At 40.4% G+C, this 23,696-nt stretch overlaps 1 protein-coding gene across 2 annotated transcripts in view; it reads left to right on the top strand.

Moving 5' to 3' along the window:
• nek7 (NIMA-related kinase 7) overlaps positions 1 to 23,696 on the top strand; it is an 85,320-nt gene that overhangs the window by 17,844 nt on the left and 43,780 nt on the right. For both annotated transcript variants that reach the window (XM_077584503.1, XM_077584502.1), the window contains exons 2-4: positions 11,383 to 11,474; positions 19,833 to 19,973; positions 20,320 to 20,382. In XM_077584503.1, the coding sequence (XP_077440629.1) occupies positions 11,415 to 11,474; positions 19,833 to 19,973; positions 20,320 to 20,382 (264 nt within the window). In that variant the 5' untranslated portion in view covers positions 11,383 to 11,414. The remainder of the gene's footprint in view (positions 1 to 11,382; positions 11,475 to 19,832; positions 19,974 to 20,319; positions 20,383 to 23,696) is intronic.

Raw genomic sequence — 23,696 nt, 5'->3', positions numbered from 1 at the left:
CCTCCTCCTCCCTTGCCCAGCCTGGCCCTCAGTCAATGGGAGGCAGGCAGCCTGACTCCCTCTGAGCAGCAGGAAGCTGCAGCAGCAGGGGTTAGGCTTGTATGGCGCTGCCGGCTGTCTGTCAGAAGTCCTGCCAAGCCAAGGATGAGAGGCCTTTGCTCGTGTGGTATTGGGGCACAGAATAAAAATATTTTACATCTGAAGGCAGGCATAGGGAGGCGGCAGCAGCGTGCTCAGATGTAGAGCAGAGGTGAAAACAGTGTATGTGTGTGTGTTAATTTGCTTGCTTCTGAGTGTGTGTGTGTGTGTGTGTGTGTGTGTGTGTGTGTGTGTGTGTGTGTGTGTGTGTGTGTACTTGGTGTTTTGGATAAAGAAAAGTGCAAGTTAAGAGGAGAGGAGAATTATTTTAATGAAGTGCTACTCCAGGAAGTGGGTGTGTAGGGGGAGATGGGAATATGCTGAATGGATTTAGAAGCAATACTTTTGGTTTGGAGAATCCACAGCTACTCTAGAGTGAATGCCTGGCTGGGCGCCCAACTAGTTCTGGCTTGACAGTTTAGCAGTGAATATTTAACATTGCAACACAGTGCGGGGCTTGGTTGTCAACAGCAGTAAGCAAGCGGCATGGCAGCATAAGTCTGTGCAATGCTGGGCCTCAATTCTGAAGCCCATCGAAAAACAACACACGAGTTGGACTCATCTTGAAAATCTGATTTGAGAAAAAGGCAGATGGCATGGGCTGGTGGTGTCACACTGTAAGGAAAAACACCAGGATTCCCTGATGAAAGCAGCTCCTGCCTGCTTTGAACAGAGAGTCTGTCATGGTTTGTGTGTGCTGCGTGGCTGCAGGGTCAAACTGTGATACGCAACTCCTGGAATTTTCGCTTTTTAGGTTTTTCATGTTCAAATCAACTGAGGGGGAGAACGGTTGTGGAGGGGGGCGGTGGGGGTGTTGGGCGACAGGAAGTCTCATTAATATTAATATTATAATGTCTGAAGGAGGCAGGATCTCTGGTTCAGCTGCTTTCATCCTCTGTTGTTTTGTAGCTTTCTATTCTGTCTTTCCTCCACTTTGTGCTTTACTGTAGCGCTAAGTAGCTCTATTGGAAATTTGTCAACAATTATTTTGTCAGTGCTGAAAAGCTTTACTGGCAACTGAGATAAGGATTTCTAAGAAATTAGATGCGAAATGTGTACAAAAACACACACACGCATACACACGCACACAAAAAATTTGTATGCACTTTCTAGTACTGCCGAAACCAGAGGTCTTCAGCAAGCGGACCTTGACCTTGGACATCTTTCCTTGCGGACTGACACCTTTTATTTTGATGCCTCGCTGTAATTTCACCAGTGCTTTTCAGGGGGGATTTTAAGGTGGTGGTTTCTGGTCATTACTGCTATTTTTATGTTTGTAAGAAATACATGCACCACACGCAGTAAATAAATACAAAGATCAATCATGCATGACATTAGTCAACCAATATCATTTTCAGATGCAAGTGGTGAAGAGGGTAAACATAATGCTTTAACACAATGAACTTGAAAACAAAACAGTAGGCTGCAATTTACAATTGCTAATTTTTTTTGTTTGTTTTTTGAGGGTTCTAGTTTTTTTTGGTCATGTTATGTTGTTGTAACTTTGTATTCTTTTCATTTTTTTGTTCTTTTCCTTTTTTTAACAAGCTTATTGAGACACTTTAACTTTAAATCCAGTTGTGCCAAAAGAGCAATTTTAAAATGACCTTGGGGTTAATTCCGAATCACTCTGATACATACAACTGCTATTATTAGGAATGTTTTAGGGTTTTTTTGCTGCTAAATTGCACTTTTATAACATTGTAACCTTTTCTAACAGGCCTGTTTCTGATTTGCAATAATTTTGAAAAATTTTACATTTCAGTGATTTCTCTTAAAACTAAAATGTATGGTTGTGGAAGATTCAGATTCAGAGGTCTATGCACCATGAAAAGATGCACATCTTCTTTTTTTTATCCATTTAAAGTGACAACTTCCTACTTTTTAAACAGTAGTTTTAATTTTTACATCCCAGACTGTTTAGCAACTGTCAAAAATGGGAACGAATTCCACCAATGACGGTTAAACAATTATTGTTCTCAGTTCCTAAACACTTGTTGAGTGTTGGTAAAAGGAAACAAATAGGTGATACATACAACAAAGTGGAAAACATGCTACTATTTCAGGAATGTGTTGCATACATCGAATTTAGAATGAGTATTTGCAAGAAAACAAGGTTTATAGTTTATTTTAGTCACAAACTAGAAAAAAAACTGATTTGTGAAGATCTGGTCCACCCTCGCTTGTGAGGAATGGCAGAACAGGTCTGACATTTTTCCTGTTCTGAAAGGGAAATCCCTGCAGCCACAAAGTAAAGAGAGAAGAGAGGAAAGAAGGGTGACAATGGAGAAAAGTGCAACCCCTTAGGGGAAGCATTGTTCTCTGATCGTTTACTCTTTGCATATACTTTCATACATATTCGGCTGGTATGCTGGGTGATGCATTCAGGCTAAGAAAGATGTGTGCCCGAGGAATGAAAGTAAATGCAGAACGTCTGGTGTTATGCATTTTGTTGTGCTCACAGGTATTTGCATTTGTTTGTTTCTAAAATACATTTTTGAGTTTTTACTTTTCACCCTTTGCTTGAAAAAAGAACACATTTAAATCCCAATTGTATAACATATAACCCTGTTTCATGCATTTTTAATTGTCCTCTTTAAATTCGGCATCACTGGCACGCTAAAATTGTCTAATTTCTTACCATTTAAAGAATCACATTGTTTAAAGGTGAACTATTTATAATTGATTCAATATCAACATAATGTCAGAAGTCATCAAGTCATAATTAGCTTTTTTTTCAGGACCCCTGAAAATGATTTCCAGATTATGTATGTGTATGGGGGGCAGGAAAAACAAAACAAACTTCCTCACCAGAACCAAAAACGTTTTGACGTTCCACATTTTCTTTTGTTTTCAATTTTTCCACCTTTTGTTGCAATGTTATCCCGTTTTCCCTAGAAGCTCTCTTGGTCTCTCGCAGGCAAACAGAAGCCCGGCCCTGTGGTAGAGAATGTCACATTGAATATCCTGGTGCCAGAGGTGATTAAGCTAATTCGGTGGTCATTCAGTGACATGGCTAACAAACAAAGCCTTTATTGGTCCTGGAGCCCTGCAAATTCTGTGCGATGCCCTGCTTTGCATTGTGAATACCATGAGTTGTTGCCTCTCGGCACTAATGCAGCCAGATGCCCTGGGATATTTACACAGATGTGTATATAAATATAGAGTATTTCAGAAAATAAGTGGTAGGCTTTCTTAAGATTTCAGGATTTGTCTTCAATAGTAAATTGATGTGGGGGTTATGTTGGTTTTAATTTCATCTTGTGGAAAGTCTCTTGTTTGGCAACCTACAGTGAACCCCTCACCCCACACACCCCTTGTGAAAATCAAAATATTGGTATTCATCACATAAATAAATCAGTACAGCCTGTATCCCACTGAGAAGAGAACGTTTGCGAAGCTAGCGAATGTTGATTTCTCGTCAGGGATGATAAGGTTTGTTTAAGTTTGCAATGCTTGCTAAAGGTTCTCTAAACGCCAACAGTTTTCATGTTTTTTCTCTTTTTTTTCTTTAAAATTTTGAACATGTTCAAAACAAGACAAGACGACCAGAAAAAAAACATTTAGAGAACGTTTAGAGAAGAAGATTTTGCAACCTTAAAGGATCTTTGTGCAGTTTGTCATTTTTTTTTTTACTCGCGACTGCCGCTTCTGGCCCAAAAAGTAACTGCAGCATCAGTGTCAGGCTTGCTCATGGTGCGCGTGCGAATACGTGCACGATCTTAAGTGCACGCCACATAGGGCTGGATATTGGAAAATCATGCTAGACGCGATATAGTCTCTGAATATAGCGATATCTATATTGCGATATTTAACATGTACCTAAAAAAATGACATTTTGATTATCTAATGAAAGAATGACATTTTTTTGTGCAGCAAAATAAGCACACTCAATATATTCTTAGTTAATTAATTGTATTTACCTCTCGCTAATGTTTAACTAACTATTAACTGTTGGATGGCAGTGCACATTTCAGTTAGCGGCTGACTGCTCAAATTCAGATAAAAGCCTAAAATTCCATATGCAACTTACTGCATTTCTTTGCGATATGCATATTGCATGGGCCAATATCGCGATATCGATATTTTTTCGATGTATTGTGCAGCCCGTCGCCACATGCCCGCTGCTCATGACGCCACCACTCCCCTCCCCAAAGAAACTGTGGAGTGTGAGGGTCCGCAAGCTCTACTATAAAAGGAAGATAAAAGCTGATAGATACAGTCAGAGTAAAACAGTCAGGGCTCTTCGTACTCATCTGGGCATTGGTGGAGCATGCATGATGTAGAAAAAGCTTTAATATTACCTTTTTAAATGGCACAATGCACCTTTAAGTGCTGGATATGTACAAATTATAACATTTTCCGATGGTCTTTTTTTACTTCTTCTTGGGACTGGCACTGCCCATATATTTTTGGGCATTTCTGTCACACTGAGCAATGTGAGCCAGAACGGGATACAAAACAACCAACATGCATTTCCGCAATTGGACAATAGGGTCCAAATCTTTTTGGGGGGGGTTTGTCCAAACCCCCAAGGTTACCTCATCCTGAATGAGTGCTTTCACTCCTTTACATATCAGATCATTAGACGTCTTAAATTTAGCTGTTTTTCCACATTTTGTCCACGACGTGTGTGTCTCTGTGTTTTTAATTGCGTTGTCAAACTGTCGTCAGACCTTGTTTATTCTCATTGATTGACAGTATGAATGGTTTTCACCTGAGAAAGGGGTAGGTATTGTACTGCCAAGCTGCATTCATCTGGTTTTGTGCCTGTTGGTCACATTTCTTTTATCATTGAAATTGGAGTTTATCTTTTTCAAGCCTGAATGTAATGTGTTTTTTTGGTGTGATTATTAGCATCCTCCTTGGCAGCCACCCCCCTGCTTCTGAAATGAGCACATCAAACGGTACTTAGCGCGAAGGAAGCTGGCTGGCCGACTCCAGCTTTTCGCTGTAAGGCACCTGCTGAATTGATAGACAGGCAACAAAGAGCTCCTCACCAAGCGAGTGTTGTCACTGCTGCTGTAGAGTGGGCAGGACAATAGAGTAGAGAGGTGGCCTGGGATTTTAGCCACGTGCCAGCTCGTGTATGCAACATGCAGGACCAACAGAGCACACAGGAACATGAAGGGGATGTACGGAGGAAGAAGGTGACATGAGAGGCTGACACCTGCATGTGCTTGAGTTTTTTTTTTTTTTTTTAATAATGGTAGAAATCCTATCCAAAAAGGAGGAGATTGAAGAGAATACAAAAGTGCAGGTGTGCTCATGGCTAGAGACTCATGGACATGAGAGTATGTATTAAGGATGCCACCGGCTCATTGAAGGTCAAATTAAAGTCTAGATGCGTATTTTTGAGGATGCGCTTAGTGAACTACACACACTACAAGGCGCAGAGCTGTGCTAGTTTTGGTTGGATGGTTGAGAAATAAATCAATTCAGGCCTCACATGAAGCCCAGGCTTTTTTGTGCTGTGTTGTTTATTTCTGCAGTAAAATAATCATTAGCCTATAAAAGTGAAAAATGTAAAGGAGGCATATAAATAGTAGGTGGCAAGCAGCATTATGGATCTCTGGCCTTGTAGTTTCCCTAAGGACCTCAGTGGTTTTCTTTGTCTTGATTCCCTTTTTGATCAATTTGCTGTGCTGCCCCCAACAGCGATCAAGTGAAGGTCTGAGTTATGCAAACAAATCCAGCATTGCATTTACAAGACCTAGCTATTAATTCATATAATCCAACTTTTGAATAATTTCCTCTGTTTAATGTCAGTGTTGCTGTTTAGTTCTTATGTTTGATCGCATAAGCTGAAAAATAAGCAAAAATGTAATCAGCTCCCTGATCTTTTCTTGCTTACTTGGCAGGATTTGGAAGACATACTGGAAGCGTCTAAAGTGTGTTTAGCTGGCTTTGCAAAGTGACTTTCTCATATTTCGTCATATTTCCTTTTGTTATGGATGAAGAAACAAAGTTTCCTCTTCATTTTGTATTCCACTGAGCTTGGGCTTCCTCAAAGACTAAAGAATGGCTGACATGCCGAGGTGTAATTGGTGTTCTCCTACTCTCCCCCCTGCTCATTTAATGGTCCAATGTAGATGAGTGTTCGCACATTTGGGCTAATGATTTTGTGTAGTGATTAAAATGAATTGGAGAGTATGCTGTTTTTGTAGTATCTGAACCCCTCCATCATTAGTGGATGGCTTCCTCTTTTTCTGTATCATCAGTGTTAGTAAGGCAGCGGATTCATTCGAGGCCTGGGGTTGGCTTTCATGAACACAAACTCAAAGGTTTCTCCACTTCTTGTAATCATGGACACTCTTCTAGGCCTTTCACTGTCGTCTTCTGGTTCCTCAAAGGTGCCTTTGATTCCTTTGCATCCCAAAGCCGGGCCGGATAGTGTCACTTTATATGTTTCCGCTCTCCTTCTTTAACCATGCAGCCCAACCCCACTCCTCGCCCTGTTTCTCGTGCTTCTCACTCTTTCTTAGCCACAAGATCATCAATTTCTGTTTGTATTTTTATGTCCTCGAATCGAGAGCTGATTTAGCGCTCTTTTTTTTCTTTTTTTTTCCAAAAACTTGTACGCCTTGTTTCATCCATACCCCTCTGTCAGGCTGCTTTGATTCACCTTTTTATAATTGACCGCCTCTCTTTGTTTTTCTTCCCCTATTTTAAATGAATAATACACGAGAGGGACTGAGAAATGCCAGCGCCAACTTCTGTGGTGTACAGTTCCACAGACGCTCATAGGACCACGAACATTTATGGCGTTCTCCTGTTCGTGTCCTACTTCGTTCCACTCTGTTTCTGCTGTTCCTCGTTTGCGTTTGCCTTACCCTACTCAGTCTTGCAGCTGCTTCAGTTGATGTACCTTTTCATAGAACCTTAAGTAAGTTCACCAACACCTCAAAAACAAATGTAGATGTATCTGGTTTACCAGGGGAATTTTGTCAAGTGTAATGCCCTTTAATAAAAAAAAAAAAATATATAAATATATATATATATATATATTATAAGTTTTATTTTTTTAGCATGGATAAAATGTAGTTAAGCTAGCATGCTCGTGGTTAACTGCAACATCATTGTTTTAATGATTACATTAACATTCTTGAATATTAAACCGTCACACCTATTCTTGACGTTAGTAAAAAAAAAAATAATAATTCCCAGGGCATCATATTACCTGCTTGTATATTTCATGTTTCACAGCAGTGAAACCACGCTGGCAACCTTTCCTCGTCCACTTTTCTCCTGCCTTATTAGAGCAGCGCCACTCAGTGTCGAAAGTACAGTACAAGAACCAATAATCTTTAGGTCATATATTTGAAGGAATTTGTTGTCCTCCAGTTAAAAATGGAAGGATTTTCTTGATATACAGACATGCAAAGAAACTATTTACAGTATAACAAAATAAGTAACACTAACAAAGTATCTAAATGGTTAATAAAGATAATTCAGGAGCAAAAATGGTTTGCCCCACTTCTTTTCCATGCCCAGGTCCGATTTGTGAACATATCACATTGATGAAACTCAAGTTAACGCTCTTAAAAATTGTCATTTTACTACAGATTTCACTTTTTGTTCAATATTGAGATCCGCTCATTGCAGGGGTGGTTCTAGTGTGTTACAGGGACGTGTACCATCCTGAAGTCTGTCTTAACAGTTTTCAAAATTAACTACAATGTATAATAAACGCTCTATAACTGTGTGATGTTTGCATTCAATTAATTGCAAATCAGCATGCTTTAGTATGTTGAAAATGTGACATTATTGTTATACAGAAATATACAATTTGAAATTCTATTGATCCGAGCTAAGGATGGATTTTTTTTGGGTAAAATGCAGTTTTCCCTCATTTATTTTTAATAAAATTTTATTTTTTAGTATAAGAATAAATTCAATCCCAGTCATTATTCTAACAATGAAACATTTTCCTGACGCTTGTAACAAAATGAGGAAAATCCAGCCCACTGATTCTCATTGACAAACAGGAGCATGTCCAAGCTATCTGGGGACAATTCTGTACAGCATCTGAAAACACATGCTTCAAAACTACCCAAGTTGTAGGGATGCTGCTGTATTGAGTGTCAAATTTGACAGCTAGTAGTGAACTACACTTTTCATTTTCCTCCAGTCAGTTGTGAGTTTTCAAAGCAATATTTCAGTTTACATTTTTATTGTCGCGATTCGCAGCATACTTGGGTCAGAAAAAAATACAAATAACAGAAATAACTTTCCTGGGTGCTGTCTAGTAGTGAAATTTGACCTCCATTTAATAGAAATAATGACAATGTTGTAACTGGCCTAATGTGAACATTTAAATTGATTAAACACAATAATTTAGATAAAAGCCATTATAAATAACACAATCTGCAATGTTCAAAATCTACTATTTCACATAACAAGCACAAGTGTATTTTGTGTTCATTTATTACTGTTTTTCCAATCCTAAATCGTCTCCAACCAGGCCTGTGACCATACTTGCGGAAATAATAGAGGTTTGTGCTTATGGCCGTTGCTACCCCACTACTGTAGCCGCTGCACTTATGTTTTCCACATGACAGGAATGCTGGCAGACTGGTACCTCATGATTTTACTGCTATTGCAGTGACCATCAAATGAGAGTGGATATATCGAGTGGCCAAAACTATGAGAGTAACCAACCATGCTGCCTGCCATGTTCTTGGAAATGTAAGGTCTTTCGATTTTTGTGTAATTTTTAGCCTTGGATTAGTTGCACATTACTCAAAAATGCTTTTATTTACCCCCTTGATTGGTAACTTCCTTAATTAATTGTGCTGTTTTGGGCAATGTAATAATTCAACATGACAGACTTAATTGATCTTATTGTGGGACGTGAAGCTCAAATGCCCTCTGGTTATTTTGACACAAAGGCAGGCAGGAGCACAAGAGCTTTCAAGAGAGGAGTAATGGTGCCAGCTTCAATCTGGCGAAGCACACATCTGAAGTGCGAAGAGTCAAATGGTAGGCAGCAAGGCCACTGGGTGAGCAATTGCTATATGCTTCATCATCTTAAAAATATGCATTTTTTTTCCTTTCATAACATTGACATAACACCCCAGTCCAACCATCAATTTAACATTAAGAATACATTATGTAAATCTTTGTGACATACCAGTAATATTTTATTATTATTTTTTTTTTAATATGTTGTTTTTTGTGTCTGTTTGGGAGTATCTGTTAATTACTTGGACATGAAATAGATTGCTCTCTTGACTGCAATTTCAATTTAACATGTCAAATCCAATTAAACATGTTCAAGTGATCTTGTCTACATTGGCAGAAGAAATGTGCAGTAAATGATCTAGGTAAGCAGCCTGCAATGTGGCTCTTGCATCCTTCTGCTGTGGCTCTGCCTGACGTTGGAAAATACATGAGTATTTCATTTTGTTCGTTTTTCTAATGCAATTCTAAATTTGGCGATTATTTTGTTCTTGTACGCTTAAAATGTTTAGTTTGTTGTTGTTGTTGCTTAAAATATGCATCACAAGTTTCACAACTGCCTATTGGCACCAAGATTCATGGAGCTATTTGACCCCCGCCAGGCAAAGATAAATCCAAGAAAAGAAAATGCTACGTTCACACCAAATGCGGGGAGAGAGTTTCTAGCGGTGCGATTGGATTGTAGTCAATGTAGTTTGCGCGGTCAGATGAAAATCTGTACATTTCGCATTTTTGCCAAAGTTAAAATAATTGAACTTTCTTCGCACGTCGCCTCGCGGCAGCCAATCAGCTTCAGGTGTAGACTACATCACACGCAGCTTCCTGTCTGTAGTCATTTGGAACGCTACAACACGGCTATCCGGGACTGAATAGTGAGCAAGGAAGTTAGCATACAGTACCTGGTAAGTGTATTTACTTGTTTAGAGCTCTTGAACTGTACCAATGTAGCAATAGTGTTTAGCATTAGCCACAGCTGTTTAGCACAACCACTTGATTTCCACTAAAAAAGTAAAAGTGCTTGAGAGACACGAACAGTACATCAAAGAAAGGCGCTGAAGCAGAAAATAGTGCCTTGGCTGTAGTCCCAGGGAAGAAGTGGAAGTACTCGGCTGAGCTCTCTTTCTCGACCCGCTGAAATACTGTACAGTAGTTGTCCACTAAGCGACATCACTCCCCCGCTCCGTGTGCGCGAATGAAGCGTCTGCGTCAGGTACACCTCCAGCGGTGAAACGTGTTTGGTGTGAACCTAGCATTAAACAAACACCGCTCACAATTCACTGATAACTTAAAATTGTGTATGAAAATTAGGGTGGCACCTGCAGCCCCGGTGCTGTATGCTCAGATTCAGAAGCAAAAATCACATTAACCAGGTAAAATAAATATTAAATCGGGTATTATTTTACAAATAAGCAACAACAGTAACTAGTCTGCCCAGGCTAATCAACCCCCCTCCCCCACCTCCCTTAAAATATTTTTTCTTTTGGTGGAGTTTAGATTTTTAGAGGGCACACTGGATGCTGTGTTAAGCCAGCCTTAAGTTTTGATGATTTCTCATACCCATACTTACTTACTGGAATTGACCCTTGAGCATCCGTGGAAGTGTGAGCACTTACCACGTAGACTGTGACTGGGGACACACTGGAATCATACTATAACTGTGTGTCTGAACCTACTTTTTCCTAAGTTTTCTCAGAATTCATTTAGGTAACATTTAATATGTGCATCTGTGAAAGAATGTGTATGCTATTTAGACCACCAACTTGTAGCGGACCATCTTTCGAAAATAATGTCAGCTTAGGCTGTGTGCCAGAACATGCAATTATGCAGCACCATTGCATACACTCATATCCAGTGCATTCACCTCTGTGTGACCTATTTTCTTAGAAAAAATAAAAAGATGTGAAGCTGCTTAAATGTTGGTAATTCCCATGAAAGGATGCTTGGAGGAAAGCCAAGTTGATGTAGTGATGTAGTGTCGTTATCTCTGTTTCCAGAACACGGGTGCATGCTTTAGCTCTGCAGGGTGCAATGTGAGAGGGCTCCACACAGGGAGTGTCAGATTCACAGGCATGACACCGGATCCAATTCTGTTGAAACCGCACACCCGCTGCACTGTGTTAGTTGCTTAATTCCAGCACTGCAAACACGTTGATTCTAGAGTCCTTTTTTTTTTTTGCTGTGAAAAATGATCCAGTGATGAACTGATTAACTCCCGAGCGCTTCATCCCATGCTGTTGTTGTATTGGCCAACTAGAATTTTCTATTTTGTGTTTTTGTCCTCAGACGTGGGGAAACGGATTCAAGGCCTTGACACCATGGACATGGACACTCAGCCGCAAGGACAGCAAGCAGCCGTGCCAGTGTTTCAACCACAGGTATAGATTCCTGAGACAGACGCAATCCTTTCTTTCAATCAACCTTCAGATTGTGGGAGCAATTGTATGAGACAGGCAGCGGTGGATGAATGCAGGGTTGTTTCTATTGATGAGAACTCTTGAGGCTGGCGGACCCGGGCCTCCCTGAATCTCTTTCTTGGTTCGATAAACTGCGGTTTACTCATTGCAGGTCGCTGTTAGATTTTACAGCCGTCCTTCAACATCAGCTCTATTGATTTCTTTCCAGAAGGATGTTTTTGCCTCCATAACTATTGAATAGACTTTAAACAAGGATGTTCATCCACATGCCCCAGAGTAAATGTGAATTTTTTTTTTCAAAAGAAACAGCACTAAAAATAGACCCTGGCTGTTGTTTTCCTTGTGTATGCAAGGGCATTACAGCAGTAATACTGAAATTGCCAAGGGAGTCAATTTATTCTAAGTTTTGTAATTGCAAAATTAAGGATAATTGGGTTGCCCACATAAGAAACTCAGATAAAAGCTCTAATGATTAATTTGACTTGAAGCAACCCCCCATACACACAAACACTAGATCATCTGCGGATCCCCCAGTTGTTGATTATATGTTCTTTTTCAGGCTTAATGCTTTTTTTCTCACTGGTTTTCAAGCTATTTTGAGTGTTTTTCCTGGGTGTTAATTCCAGTCCTTTACTTTGTGCTAATTTTCGGCTGTTTTCAATGTTGCCATCTGAACTGATTTCACATTTGGTGGGAGTTAAAGTTAAAGATAGTAAATTAGATTGCTGTTCAACCTGCCTCCAGACTCATGTACTTCAACAAGTCATGTATCTGTTTGCGCTTTCCCAAGGTTCAAGATACTTGACAGTACAGGGAGGGGGTACCATCCTCCTGAAGGAAATTCAGTATTGCTTGCAATATATAGTAGTTTTTCTGGGTCCTGGAGGTGTGATGCATATGCATAAGGTAAACGAGATGAGCGGGTAAGATGTGCATTTTTAATAAAGCCTTTGCCTTTATATGAGTAGTGAGGTTGAGGAGTGCCCCCCCCCCCTCCACCACTGCACCCTTTTTCCAATATGATTTTGATCGTCGCTGCACAGTTTGACAGACACAGGTCTCTCCGTAAGCGTGAGGATGATTGGTAGGCGAACAAGATACGCCTATGGGCTGGATCCTGGCGTTTTGGTGCCTGGTTTGCTCGCTGGCTGAGGATGAATATTGCATGGTGCCGTGCACAAGGGGGCTAGTGATGGCTGAGAGTGGGTGTGAGCCCTTCTGCCTGCCAGTCACTGTCTCTTCCTGTAGTCCTCACTGTCTGTTTGGAGTCCACATGCACATTAATTGCAACTCGCTTTATGCATTGTTGTTTTTTAAATAGAGCAGTTGTTCTCAACCCCGGTCCTCAAGTACCCCTATCCAGCCTATTTTCCATATCTCCAACAGCCAACACAGGTGTTTCAAATGATCGGCTAATCAGCAATCTCTGCATGAAGCCTGATAACGATCCTCAGCTGTGTTGGCTGAGGGAGACATGGAAAACAGGCTGAATAGGGTTACTTGAGGACCGGGGTTGAGAACCACTGAAATAAACACCAAAAACACCCAAATGACATTTATTGCCCCGGATGTTCGCCTTTCCATTCAACTTTTTCGGGACGAGTGGTTACAATGGAACCGCTTTTCAGAACCATCTCGGTGGTGGTTCTGAAGCGCCTGCTGTCTGGGGCAATGCGGGGCCATGTCGTCACTGTCATTTGTTCATATGTTCAAACTCCGAGGTACCACTGCACTGTATCATTTATGGTCAGTGTTGTAAAATGCAAAATGTTTGTACTGTATATATTGTATTTTTGTCTTGACAGTGGCTGGTTGGAGGGCGCCAATTTCCTGGTTTAAACCCGGAAATAGCTTTTTCGTCTATAAGTAAAAGCTCATCAGCTCTTGAGTGGGCTGTACTTTGTGACATTGCTACATCACGCTTTGGCAATTCATATTGTGTATCCCCGCAAAAACAGTGGCCGAGACTTGCCACTCGTGAAATGTTTTGGCAGAAGAACCCCGCATGCTTGAACAGTTCAATTGATCCTCCCCCCATCCTGCCACACGCCTGTTGTAATGGAAAGCAATGGAGGCCGTGTGATGTCGTACCGGGCCGCACAGTGGTGTAGTGTGGTTCCTTGCCGTTTGTGGCTAATGGAAAAGTGGCATTTGTGAAGTGAAATCTGTATAAAATACTCAGCAAAGAAGTAGTAAATATCTCACGATACAGCAGAACAGTCGCTCATTAACTTGCCATTGCTGTAGACATCTACGCGGGGTATCTAACATATGGGTATCAGTAAGATACAAAACTGAAGATTACCATTTGCTATTGTCATTAGATGAGGTTGAGAATCCACAAGATTTTCCATAAATGATCCACATGAAATCTAACATTGTAACTGTTGCTATGCTGGAGTTCATAACCCCAAAATACTGGCCTCTGATCATCTATTGGCATTTCAGTAGCATAATGTGTAATAATCACAGATGTATCTCTGTATAACCATCGTCCCTATGTGGTGGCTATGTTACCCGGCGTGACTTACACATCAAAGGTAATGAATGAATGGACTTTGAAAAGAAGAGGCTTTTTTGAATCCACAAATATTTTTGTGATTTCCAAATCAATTCTTTTTTTTATGTTAGGTGCATTTATCATGACTTATCATTTCAAAATCTTCAGTTCTGCTTATGAATTTATGAAGGTGCAATTGTTGGATCAGCGGGTACGCACATTTATTTTAGTGACGAACTTCAGAGAATTTTCAAGATTTTACATGCGTTCCGTACATTCTGGTACGAAGGCCGTGTTGCTGTCGCCGTTGAACAAGTTATCTCCCATCTTTTGAGTGAACTTCGGAAATTGAAAAACTGGCTGAAGGAGTGAAAAAGACGGCGACTTTCAATCACGTCTTCTACAGTGAAACTGCAGAGGGAGCATGCACACACTGAAAAGTTGGCTACATTTCAGAGCATATTGGTCACAGTCTCGGGCTCTGATATAGTACAATTAGGGTGGCTGATTGAACTGATGTCATTGGTCTTTACTTGTTTTATACGAGTTAGTGCACCGCCCCCCTCCACTGGGATTTCGCAAAGATTCTAAGCAATGTTTTAATGGATTCACAACTGTAGTGAATTGGGCATTGGGCCAGTGTACTTTCAAAATTAGGCAGCATGGTGCTGATGTACTTGAAGTGTCGATGTCCGCCTGTCTGTCCTCTCTGCTGCTGTTGGCCTTTCTCTGGCAGCCGTTGGCACTGCCGAGCTGTCACATCAAACCCTCTCCCCCTCTGCTGCTTGTCTCCCCTCGCTTGCCCCCCCCCCCCTCTCCCGCCTTGCCCCGTCAACCCTCCATGTGTCTTGTCAGCTGTGTTTGGAAATGGCGTCATTATTGGTCAGCCTGTATCACACTTCGTCTGATGAGTTTTCTCTCTCTCTGTCTCTCTCTGTCTCTGTCTCTGTCTCTCTCTCTCTCTCTCTCTCTCTCTCTCTCTCTCTCTCTCTCTCTCTTCTGAGAAGCTCATGGCAGTTTCATGTCACCTTTACCCACAATATCCTGTCCCTCACAAATACGACCCATACTACCTTGTCCACATCACCAGTAAGATTGACATTACGCAAACCTCATGGCTTAACAGTAACATTTAGAGAAGAGGCTTTGGTCATCATGGATTATGAATTATTCTGTGTCTTGGCATCCATTTTTATTAGCAGTTGAGTTAATCCAGATAAAATTAGTTTCTGCAATGCTTTACCTACATTTTTCTGACCCCTCCTCTTTGCTCCCTTCAGTCACCCCAACGTCATTCAGGGTCATTCCTCTGTGACGTCTCCTTATGTGTGAGTGTCTCTGTCGGGCCCTTGATTGTGTGACACCCATGTGCGGTAGATGAGACGGCCTGTCAGTCAGCTACAGCTTGGCTGCCCTTTGAAGGCCAGGCCAGGGGGCGAAGAGGTGCCGCAAATGGCCTGTGAAGTTTACATACACTGCCCACTGCTAAACAGATTAGCTCTAATGAAGTGTCTAATGCCGGGGCTGCTGGCTGACATAATCCTGCCTGGCAGCCTGGCCCCTCGGCTGCCAAAAAAGACGCCCTCCCTCCAGCCCTCTCCTCCGCCCTCGCACGGCCTCTGCTGCCACCCAAGGCGACTCCACACGGGGAGGTGCCCACTGTTAATCATGCCGGACAGTGTGCGATCTGACATGCAAATGTAGGTCATTGCATATGTAAATGTGTGATTACGGGGCTGGCATGCCAGGACACATTAGCAAGACTGTGCTCTCAGCAGGCGGTTGTCATAGTGCTTTAGAGGCTCATGCTAACATTTGTCAAGCTACCACGCAGCGAATGAAAGTAATGCCCTCTTGTCCTCTCCTCTCTCCCTCCATCTCTCGGTCAGTCTTGCTCTCCTCTCTCTATCATTGTTTTTACAACACCTCAAACTGTACAGTATGAAGTACATAACATACTTTTTATACGGCCACCTCCATGGCCCTGCAAATATCTCATGCAATCTTTTCATTATGTAAAAACATCTACAAACATGCAGTAGTTCAATATGTCACATAATCGTTTCTGGTCATGTTTTCTTAGTGAGGCACTGTGCCAGAGCTGCCATGGAGGTGTCGTAATACTGAATAATCCATTATGGTGGTCTGTATGGTAGCTGTCAGAGTGACTCGGAGACATCTGGTGGCAGAGTCACACAGAAAAAGCACTTCAGAGGGGTTAATTGGACCTATCACCTGACAGACTCGGGCTTCTTCCTTTTGCTGTCAGTTAACGGAAATTAAACCCCCTTCGCTTCAAACCTAGTTTCTTGACTGCCAACAAGGCTGTTAATCTTCACAAATTATGACCAGATGTATCTAATCGCCAGCATGAACCATAAATAAAACACAAACCCTCTAATGCCACATCAGTATTTTATCTGTGACATCCAAGCGATTTAGTTGCATTTATTGCAACAATTATTACTTTATTAATTTCTACACTCTTTTTTTAATCATGTTTCAGCTCTGTTAAAGGCAGTAATGAACTAACAAATTATCATAAATATGAAAAATGCAGTGGAATCTCCAAAGTTGAATGAGTAGTAGTACAATTTGGTGTTTGACAAACTCCTCAAATGTCCTACAAATTTTGGACAAGTCACATACAGTACCATGTCCAAAAGCATCAAATCATTAACTCTGCATGTTTGAATTCTTCTTTTGTGTTTTATATATTTACTGATGTGTATAGCACTAAATTATCAGTAGAATTGCATTCATGGCAGTGACTATACTACTAAACTCACAAGGCATTATAAATACGAAAATTAATATTAATGCTTCGAAGAATAAATCGATTCCTATAACACACACATACACCATTTTTTTTAAGCAAAGGCAGCAATCCCCAAACTTTTTAGTGCCACTAGCCTTTTTTTTTTTCAACGTGAAGTCAAGGACTTAAATATGTAACAATGATCACAAATATCACTTGCAATTAGATACACTGTACATTTCAACCAGTATTACTACAGTAATGACTAAGAAAGCACGCCTGGCTCCTCACACGGGCTGGACGACGCCTCCGTTCAACGTTGTTGATACAGCAGCCTGTCAGATGGGTCAATAATGTGGCCCAGTCTGAACAGGGCCAGCTCGGATTTTGCACTTGCTAAAACTGTGGACAGTCAACCCTGAAAATCTGATTTGAGGAGGAATCCGATTGGAATCAGATATGCCTGCAGTCTGAACACAGGCTTGGTGTCACTGCCATGATTCCTTTCCACTGATATTAATATCAGCAATCAGGGTTCAGCTCAAGACGTTAGCTTTCGGCTAACGTTAGACTTGTCTGCTAGCTTGTACTGCTCATGAATGAGCAGTGAGTGACGCATTACGTCACTCGAGCTACAAGCGTTTGTTTTTTAAAAAATATCCGTAACCGTAATATTCAATGTTATGGCCGTAATGCTGCTACATTCACTGCTAAAATACGGACGGTCCGTAACAGTCGGCAGCTCTGTGCTGTCAAAAACACAGTGCCGCCAAACAGGCACCATTGGGCACAGTTGGCCGACACATCATAGAGGAGTGTGGCATTATCGTCATCAAATGTGATGTCCTCCAGACGCAGTCTGTAACGGTAGGCTTGAATGTCAGAGTCGGCGGCCTGGTCAGCAGCCATGGCAACGCAATCAAGCCTCAGGTGAACGGCCCTGAGAGAGAGGCAGTTGGCAATGTAGTTGTCCTTGCCAGCCATGTGTCTGTAGTGCCAATGTCTGTAGTGAACTTAGATGCATGGTGGAGGCAAGGGGGGGTGGGGGGATTTGCCTGGTGATGATTTATTTGGGAGTCACAACTATAAATGGCTGATGTTGAGTGTCAGCATACTTTAAAATATTTAAAAATATAGATTTTTGGGGGGGTGGTGAATGTTAATTAAATAGTGAAACAATGTCAATTTCTTTTTAATGACTGAATTTTTGTTGAACAAAAAGGGGAAAAAACAAAATTTGGAACACAATTGAGTTTTAGCACATGGCGTGGATTAGTAGTTTCTCACATGGCACCCTTTGAAAATTAATTATCCACCCCTATATTAGCCCCTTCCACAGCAGCCTTATAGACACAAATTTTCCAGCTTGCGAGGATGTGTCTGTGACGGAACAGGCAGAATGCTGACAGTGTTCAAGGAGAGTCTTAACGTCCCAATTTATTGGAACTGCAGTGTAAAAGTAGATATGAAGCATACAGTACATGCCAACAGAAAAAGTCAAGTCATCTTTATTAAAACAGCTCATACTGTACGTACATCTTCATCAACATCTTGATCATGAAGGTTGTTTTGTGATAGTCAGGCCAGCAAATGTAAACACAGTTGAAATGATGCAGGAATACTGAACTGACATGCTCTCTCTTTTCTGTATATTTGATGGACTTAATTTAAATCGATTGAGTAGCTCCAAGACACTGGTTTATGCTCTTGCTAACTCTTGTCAAACTGCTTCAAGCAAGTGACTTGTGATAACACTCCCCTTCTCTTGTCGCATAGTGCCTAGGTGATACAATTTTGACACCTCCCTCTGCCTTCCTTCCCTCTGTCCTCCCTAAGCCTCTTGCCCCTGAGCTGCTCCCACAGCCCCAATGGCAACACTGGTGACGTACGACATTCTGATATTAACATATCACCTTTTGTTTGCTCATGCCAACACCTTCTACAGGTTTACCAAAAGCAGGAAAGGTCACTGCAGCCTGCTCTGTTTTTGTTTGATTATGACAAATAAAATCATGAGAAAAAATACCAAAAACGAGTTATTGTAAAAAAAAATTTTTTTTTAAAAAAGCCAATCCGCAGGTGCAGAAATTTAGAATGATATGCAGGACAAACATAGTACCTCAATAATATTAAAATTTTGAGTGAGTTGATTTTTGTGAAAAATGCACAAAATGAGTTCTTGCATCTAAAATGGATACTTTACTAATTTTTCAATTTTCAGTAGTAAAAAGTTAATATTTTACCTATCATGAATTTAATAACATCATTATTCATGTACAATTAACACCTTAAAAACTTGCTGTAGACTGAAAATGACATCACGTGTTGAGGGCTCGGGTAACAACTAATCATGGCTCAAGTCCATGATTGGTTGTTACTAGTGTTGTTCCGATACTGTTTTTTGATTCCGATACCCAGCTTTGCAGTATCGGCCGATGCCGATACTATACCGATACCTAAGTTTTTTTTTTCTCAACATGAAAAAGCTGTCCTGCCATTGGTTCACCATGCAGTGAACATGTCACACATCAGTGAATGTTATGCATGAGCAAGACACAAGTTGCTGTATCCAAAGTCCTATATTAGTGTCAGAATTAATGGTATCGGCATGTTACTTGTTAGTATTCACCGATACCACTGTTTTAATACAGTATCAGGGCCTCTGCCGATACCAGTATCGTTATCGGAACAGCAGTTCTTGCCTGGACCCTCAACATGTGATGTCATTGCAAAAGGCCTTTTTCGAGGTGTACATTAAAAATAATGAAGTTATCAAATTTATTATAAACAAAATATTCATCTTTTTATTGCTGAAAATTGGCAAATTTCTAAAGTATCCGTTTAATGTTGCTATTCAGCAGTTTTGTCCCGTACTGTACTAGTACTGATGAAACATTGTGGCACCCTCCAGCATTTAAGTTGCCCATCCCTGATCTAACATTTAACCTAAAAAGTGTCACAGAGTAATGCCTCCTTCTTTCCAGTGTATCTACAATCTCACAGATTCACGTTGCTGTACATGCAGTGTTTCAATTTATTTATTTACTTTTTCTTCTTCCAGAAACCTTTGCAACCAGACATGGGCCACAATTCACTTGCTAACTTCCAGATTGAGAAGAAAATAGGCCGGGGACAATTCAGTGAGGTTTACCGGGCAAGGTATCTGCTAGACAACACATCTGTGGCCCTGAAGAAAGTCCAGGTAAGAACCCATTAACATTTGTTATAGAGATGCACGATAGTTGTCCACCCCCATACTTTTTCCCCACCGCTACAAATGATAAGTTAAAGATTCATTACTGACTGCCCTAAACTTGCGGTTATGTTATTCTGGTTCAACTTTTACCCACTCCCCACAATTATCATGAGGCTATATAGTACGTATGAGTCACTCAGGTGATGCCACCTGTCATACAGCAGCAACCTTGTTTACGCTTATGTTTTTTTTGCTACTTTCTCTGGAACTCTGCCCACCTTACATTTGTTCAACCCGCCATAATGCGCATCTGCGTCCTCTATCTCTCTCTTCCTTTTTCATCCCCTAATAGATATTTGACTTGATGGATGCCAAAGCTCGGCAGGATTGCATCAAAGAGATAGATCTCCTTAAGGTAAGCAACCCTAGAAGAGGGGGATTGTGTGTTTTGCGGCAATCTTTTTCTTGTTAGGTGCCTCAGCAGAGTCCTTGCACCACAAGAAAACAATTCAACTGCATAAGGCATCTTGAATGTGTGTGTGAGGTGCTTGTGGGTACATTTGTATTTTTTTTTTGTGTTTGTGTGAATACAGAAAAGGAAAAAGTGAACGCTTGGGACTGAAAAGTACATGCAATCTCTAAAGTCTTTGAGTGAGCGTGTTAGTGTGTCTACAGTTACATTCCTCCAGGCTTGGAGTCTCATCTATGGCCTTTTTTTCTGTTTTATTGCTTCAAATGCTACATAGAATTGCCCGTACAGTTTGTGGCGTATGCATGCCAAATGAAAGTGTGGCTTAACTTTGTTCCAATAAATGACCAGTCGACACTGGTCACGCAATAAGATCATATTGTGCATACTAACCCGATTAAATACCTCCAAATTAGGTCTCTAATTTCCTCAATCGATTGAATTTCGATTCACATGAGTTCAGTTCGTTTTGATTTTGGTTACCCCCCGATTCGATACACTTCGCTTCAATCTGATATTTGTCAATTATGGAACATCAAGTCTTCTTAAATATCAATGACATGATTAAAAACTCCACAAACATTAAATTCCAAATTACATTTTGCAGAGGAAGTAACTGGTTAAATTATTTATTGTTATAACCACTTAAGTGTTACACAAACATTGACATCATCAAGGATGAGATGAAAACATTTTCATAATTCAAATTTAATAATTGTAAATATAAATTAAAAATATTCTGAATGGTCATGAAGTTCAATAAGTCAGGTCTTTCATAAATGAAAGAAAATACTTTAAATTTATGGACAGTAAATGTCAAGAAAACATTCAAATACAAAAAAAACCTTTGCCTTTAAAATTCTATTTTCTTATAAATTTATGGGAAAAGGAAATATACAAAAATAATTTAGTTCTATGAATCGATATCAGGCTTGAAAAGGAAAATCGATTCGATATTGATTATTCGATCTTTTTTATACCCAACTCTACACTGAATAGCAACGATCCTCAGCATCACACTCAAATCATAATCAGGCACGTTAAGCATTAATGGGCTATCACAATAATGAGCTTGCTAAAAAGAAAAAGTTCTTAGACGATTGGTCAGCTGTAATTCATGCAAGACAAGAGTATTAATTGATTTATTATATTTAGTTTGTTATTATTATTATTCTTATTATTATTATTACAGTACCTTTATTTAAAATTTTACCCACAATGAAGTGGTATTGATTAAACTACCTACCATAAAATGTGTCAGTCATATTCATTTTCAAGTGCTTGTGAAAACATTGTAAGACATTTTTCATATTCATTCCTTAACGTGTGTTTCCAGATTATGTTTTCCTTCACATCTGTGCTCGTCTTCCATGTATAATCACTGCAGGCTGTTTATGCTTGTATGCTTTCTCACATATACATTAAGGAGGAAAAAGAAACTAATTCGATTAGTTTGTGCCACTCTAAACACTCCAGTATAGCTCCAGGGGCCGATCAAAGACAAGGATACGCAGATGCCGACACCGCATTGTCGAGAGATGTAAACCGAGCAGCCCATCTTTGACTTAATGCCGCAAGACGTCAGGGTTAACCTCAGTCTGTATTTCTGACCTTCTACAAGTGGTCATGGCAGGGTTCATTGTCAGTCTTCGACAGGTGACGTCACTCATTTTCTTTATATATTGCTCATTTCTATCTCTCCTCTGCTGGCTGTCACATATATCATTTTCCTCCCTTTTTGTCCTTCTCGCCAATCTATATGTTTCTCACACAGCCACTTCACTTCTTTATGGTGGCTCACCTTCCGCCTAGAGCTTTATTTTCTCCTCTTTTTCTACGCTCATTCAAGTGAACACAGAGATTCTGCCTTATAATAAAAGACTGAGTGTGAGAGAGACAGCCATTTTGCCTTATCCCCGCTCTAGACAGGCCAACAGGAGACACAGCCAAATCAGAATAATGAGAGGCACAGTGGCATGGACCGACTGGAATGACACACATACTTGTGCGTGGTTCCATGCACGCATGCATGGACACAAACGCGGACGCATACACACTACTCTTAGTCACTGCCTTTCATTGGTCTGCCTATTTGTTTGTTTGTCTGTTTGTATTTGTGTCTGCTCATTCATCTGCATTGTCCTGTTCTGACGTACCGATTTCAACTTGAGAATCTCACTTCTCACTCACTGTCCTTTTGTCCCCACTGAGTATCCAGCTCGCTGACATTCATTAAGTTTCATCATGCATGCAATTCCACATCTGTGTGCTCCTCTTTGTCAATTACGATCAAGTCTGGATTATGTTCCAAAGAATAATGTCAACAATTAAAGATGCTAATTACTGAATGTGTTTATGGTGTGCGTGAATGTGATTAGGCAGCGTGTGTTCACTGACAAGACAAATACCCGTTAAGTAACACGCTTTTTAAATATCGCTCATAAACCTATATTTTCACTCCATGTTTATATTTTTACTCAATTGTCTAAAACAGGCTCCCCTAATCCTGGTCCTCGTGGGCTGGAGTCCTGCAGGTTTTAGATGGTTCCGTCCTGCCACACACCTGGTTCTAACGATTAGAATCGTTATCAGGTTTGTGCAGAGTTTGCTGATGAGCTGATTACCTGAATCAAGTGCGTTGGAGCGGACCGAAAATCCAAAACCTGCAGGACTCCAGCTCTCGAGGACCAGGATTGGGGAAGCCTGGTTGAAAATTGTAGCTGCAGTTCCTGTTTTCAATAAGGATTTGCAGATCCCCCCCCCCCCCCCCCAATGTTTTTTTCCGCAATATATTTTTTTGTTTTGTTTTGTTTTTGGCATTACTTGTCCTCCCCCCACCCCATTCCCTTTACCCACAGTTTTCTTGGAAAATGCATATTGAATGTTAATCAGCATTTATTGGAATTTTTTTGGGGTTGTTTAAAAAAATGTGTAGTTGATTTTTTCCCCTCCAGTACATCTCAATAGGTGGCAATTATATGCAAGTTTTGTTATTCATGGTCCCTACCCCTTATCTCATCTAGAATTAGGGCTGGATATCTATTTAATTTCCCTCAATTGATTCAATTTCAATTCACAAAAGCTCAGTTCGATTCGATTCACTTCAATTTAATCAGATATTGATAAATTATGGAACATGAATTCTTCCTAAATATCAATGACATTATATTAAATTTAAAAACCCCCCACAAACATTAAATTCCAAATTAAATTTTGCATAGGCAGTAACTGGTTAAATGATTTATTAGTGAAAATAACAT

The sequence above is a fragment of the Vanacampus margaritifer genome, chromosome 13, assembly GCF_051991255.1.
Source record: "Vanacampus margaritifer isolate UIUO_Vmar chromosome 13, RoL_Vmar_1.0, whole genome shotgun sequence".
Lineage (NCBI taxonomy): Eukaryota > Metazoa > Chordata > Actinopteri > Syngnathiformes > Syngnathidae > Vanacampus > Vanacampus margaritifer.
Note: the sequence above shows the minus strand (reverse complement) of the source record. Positions and strands in the feature narration are given on the sequence as shown.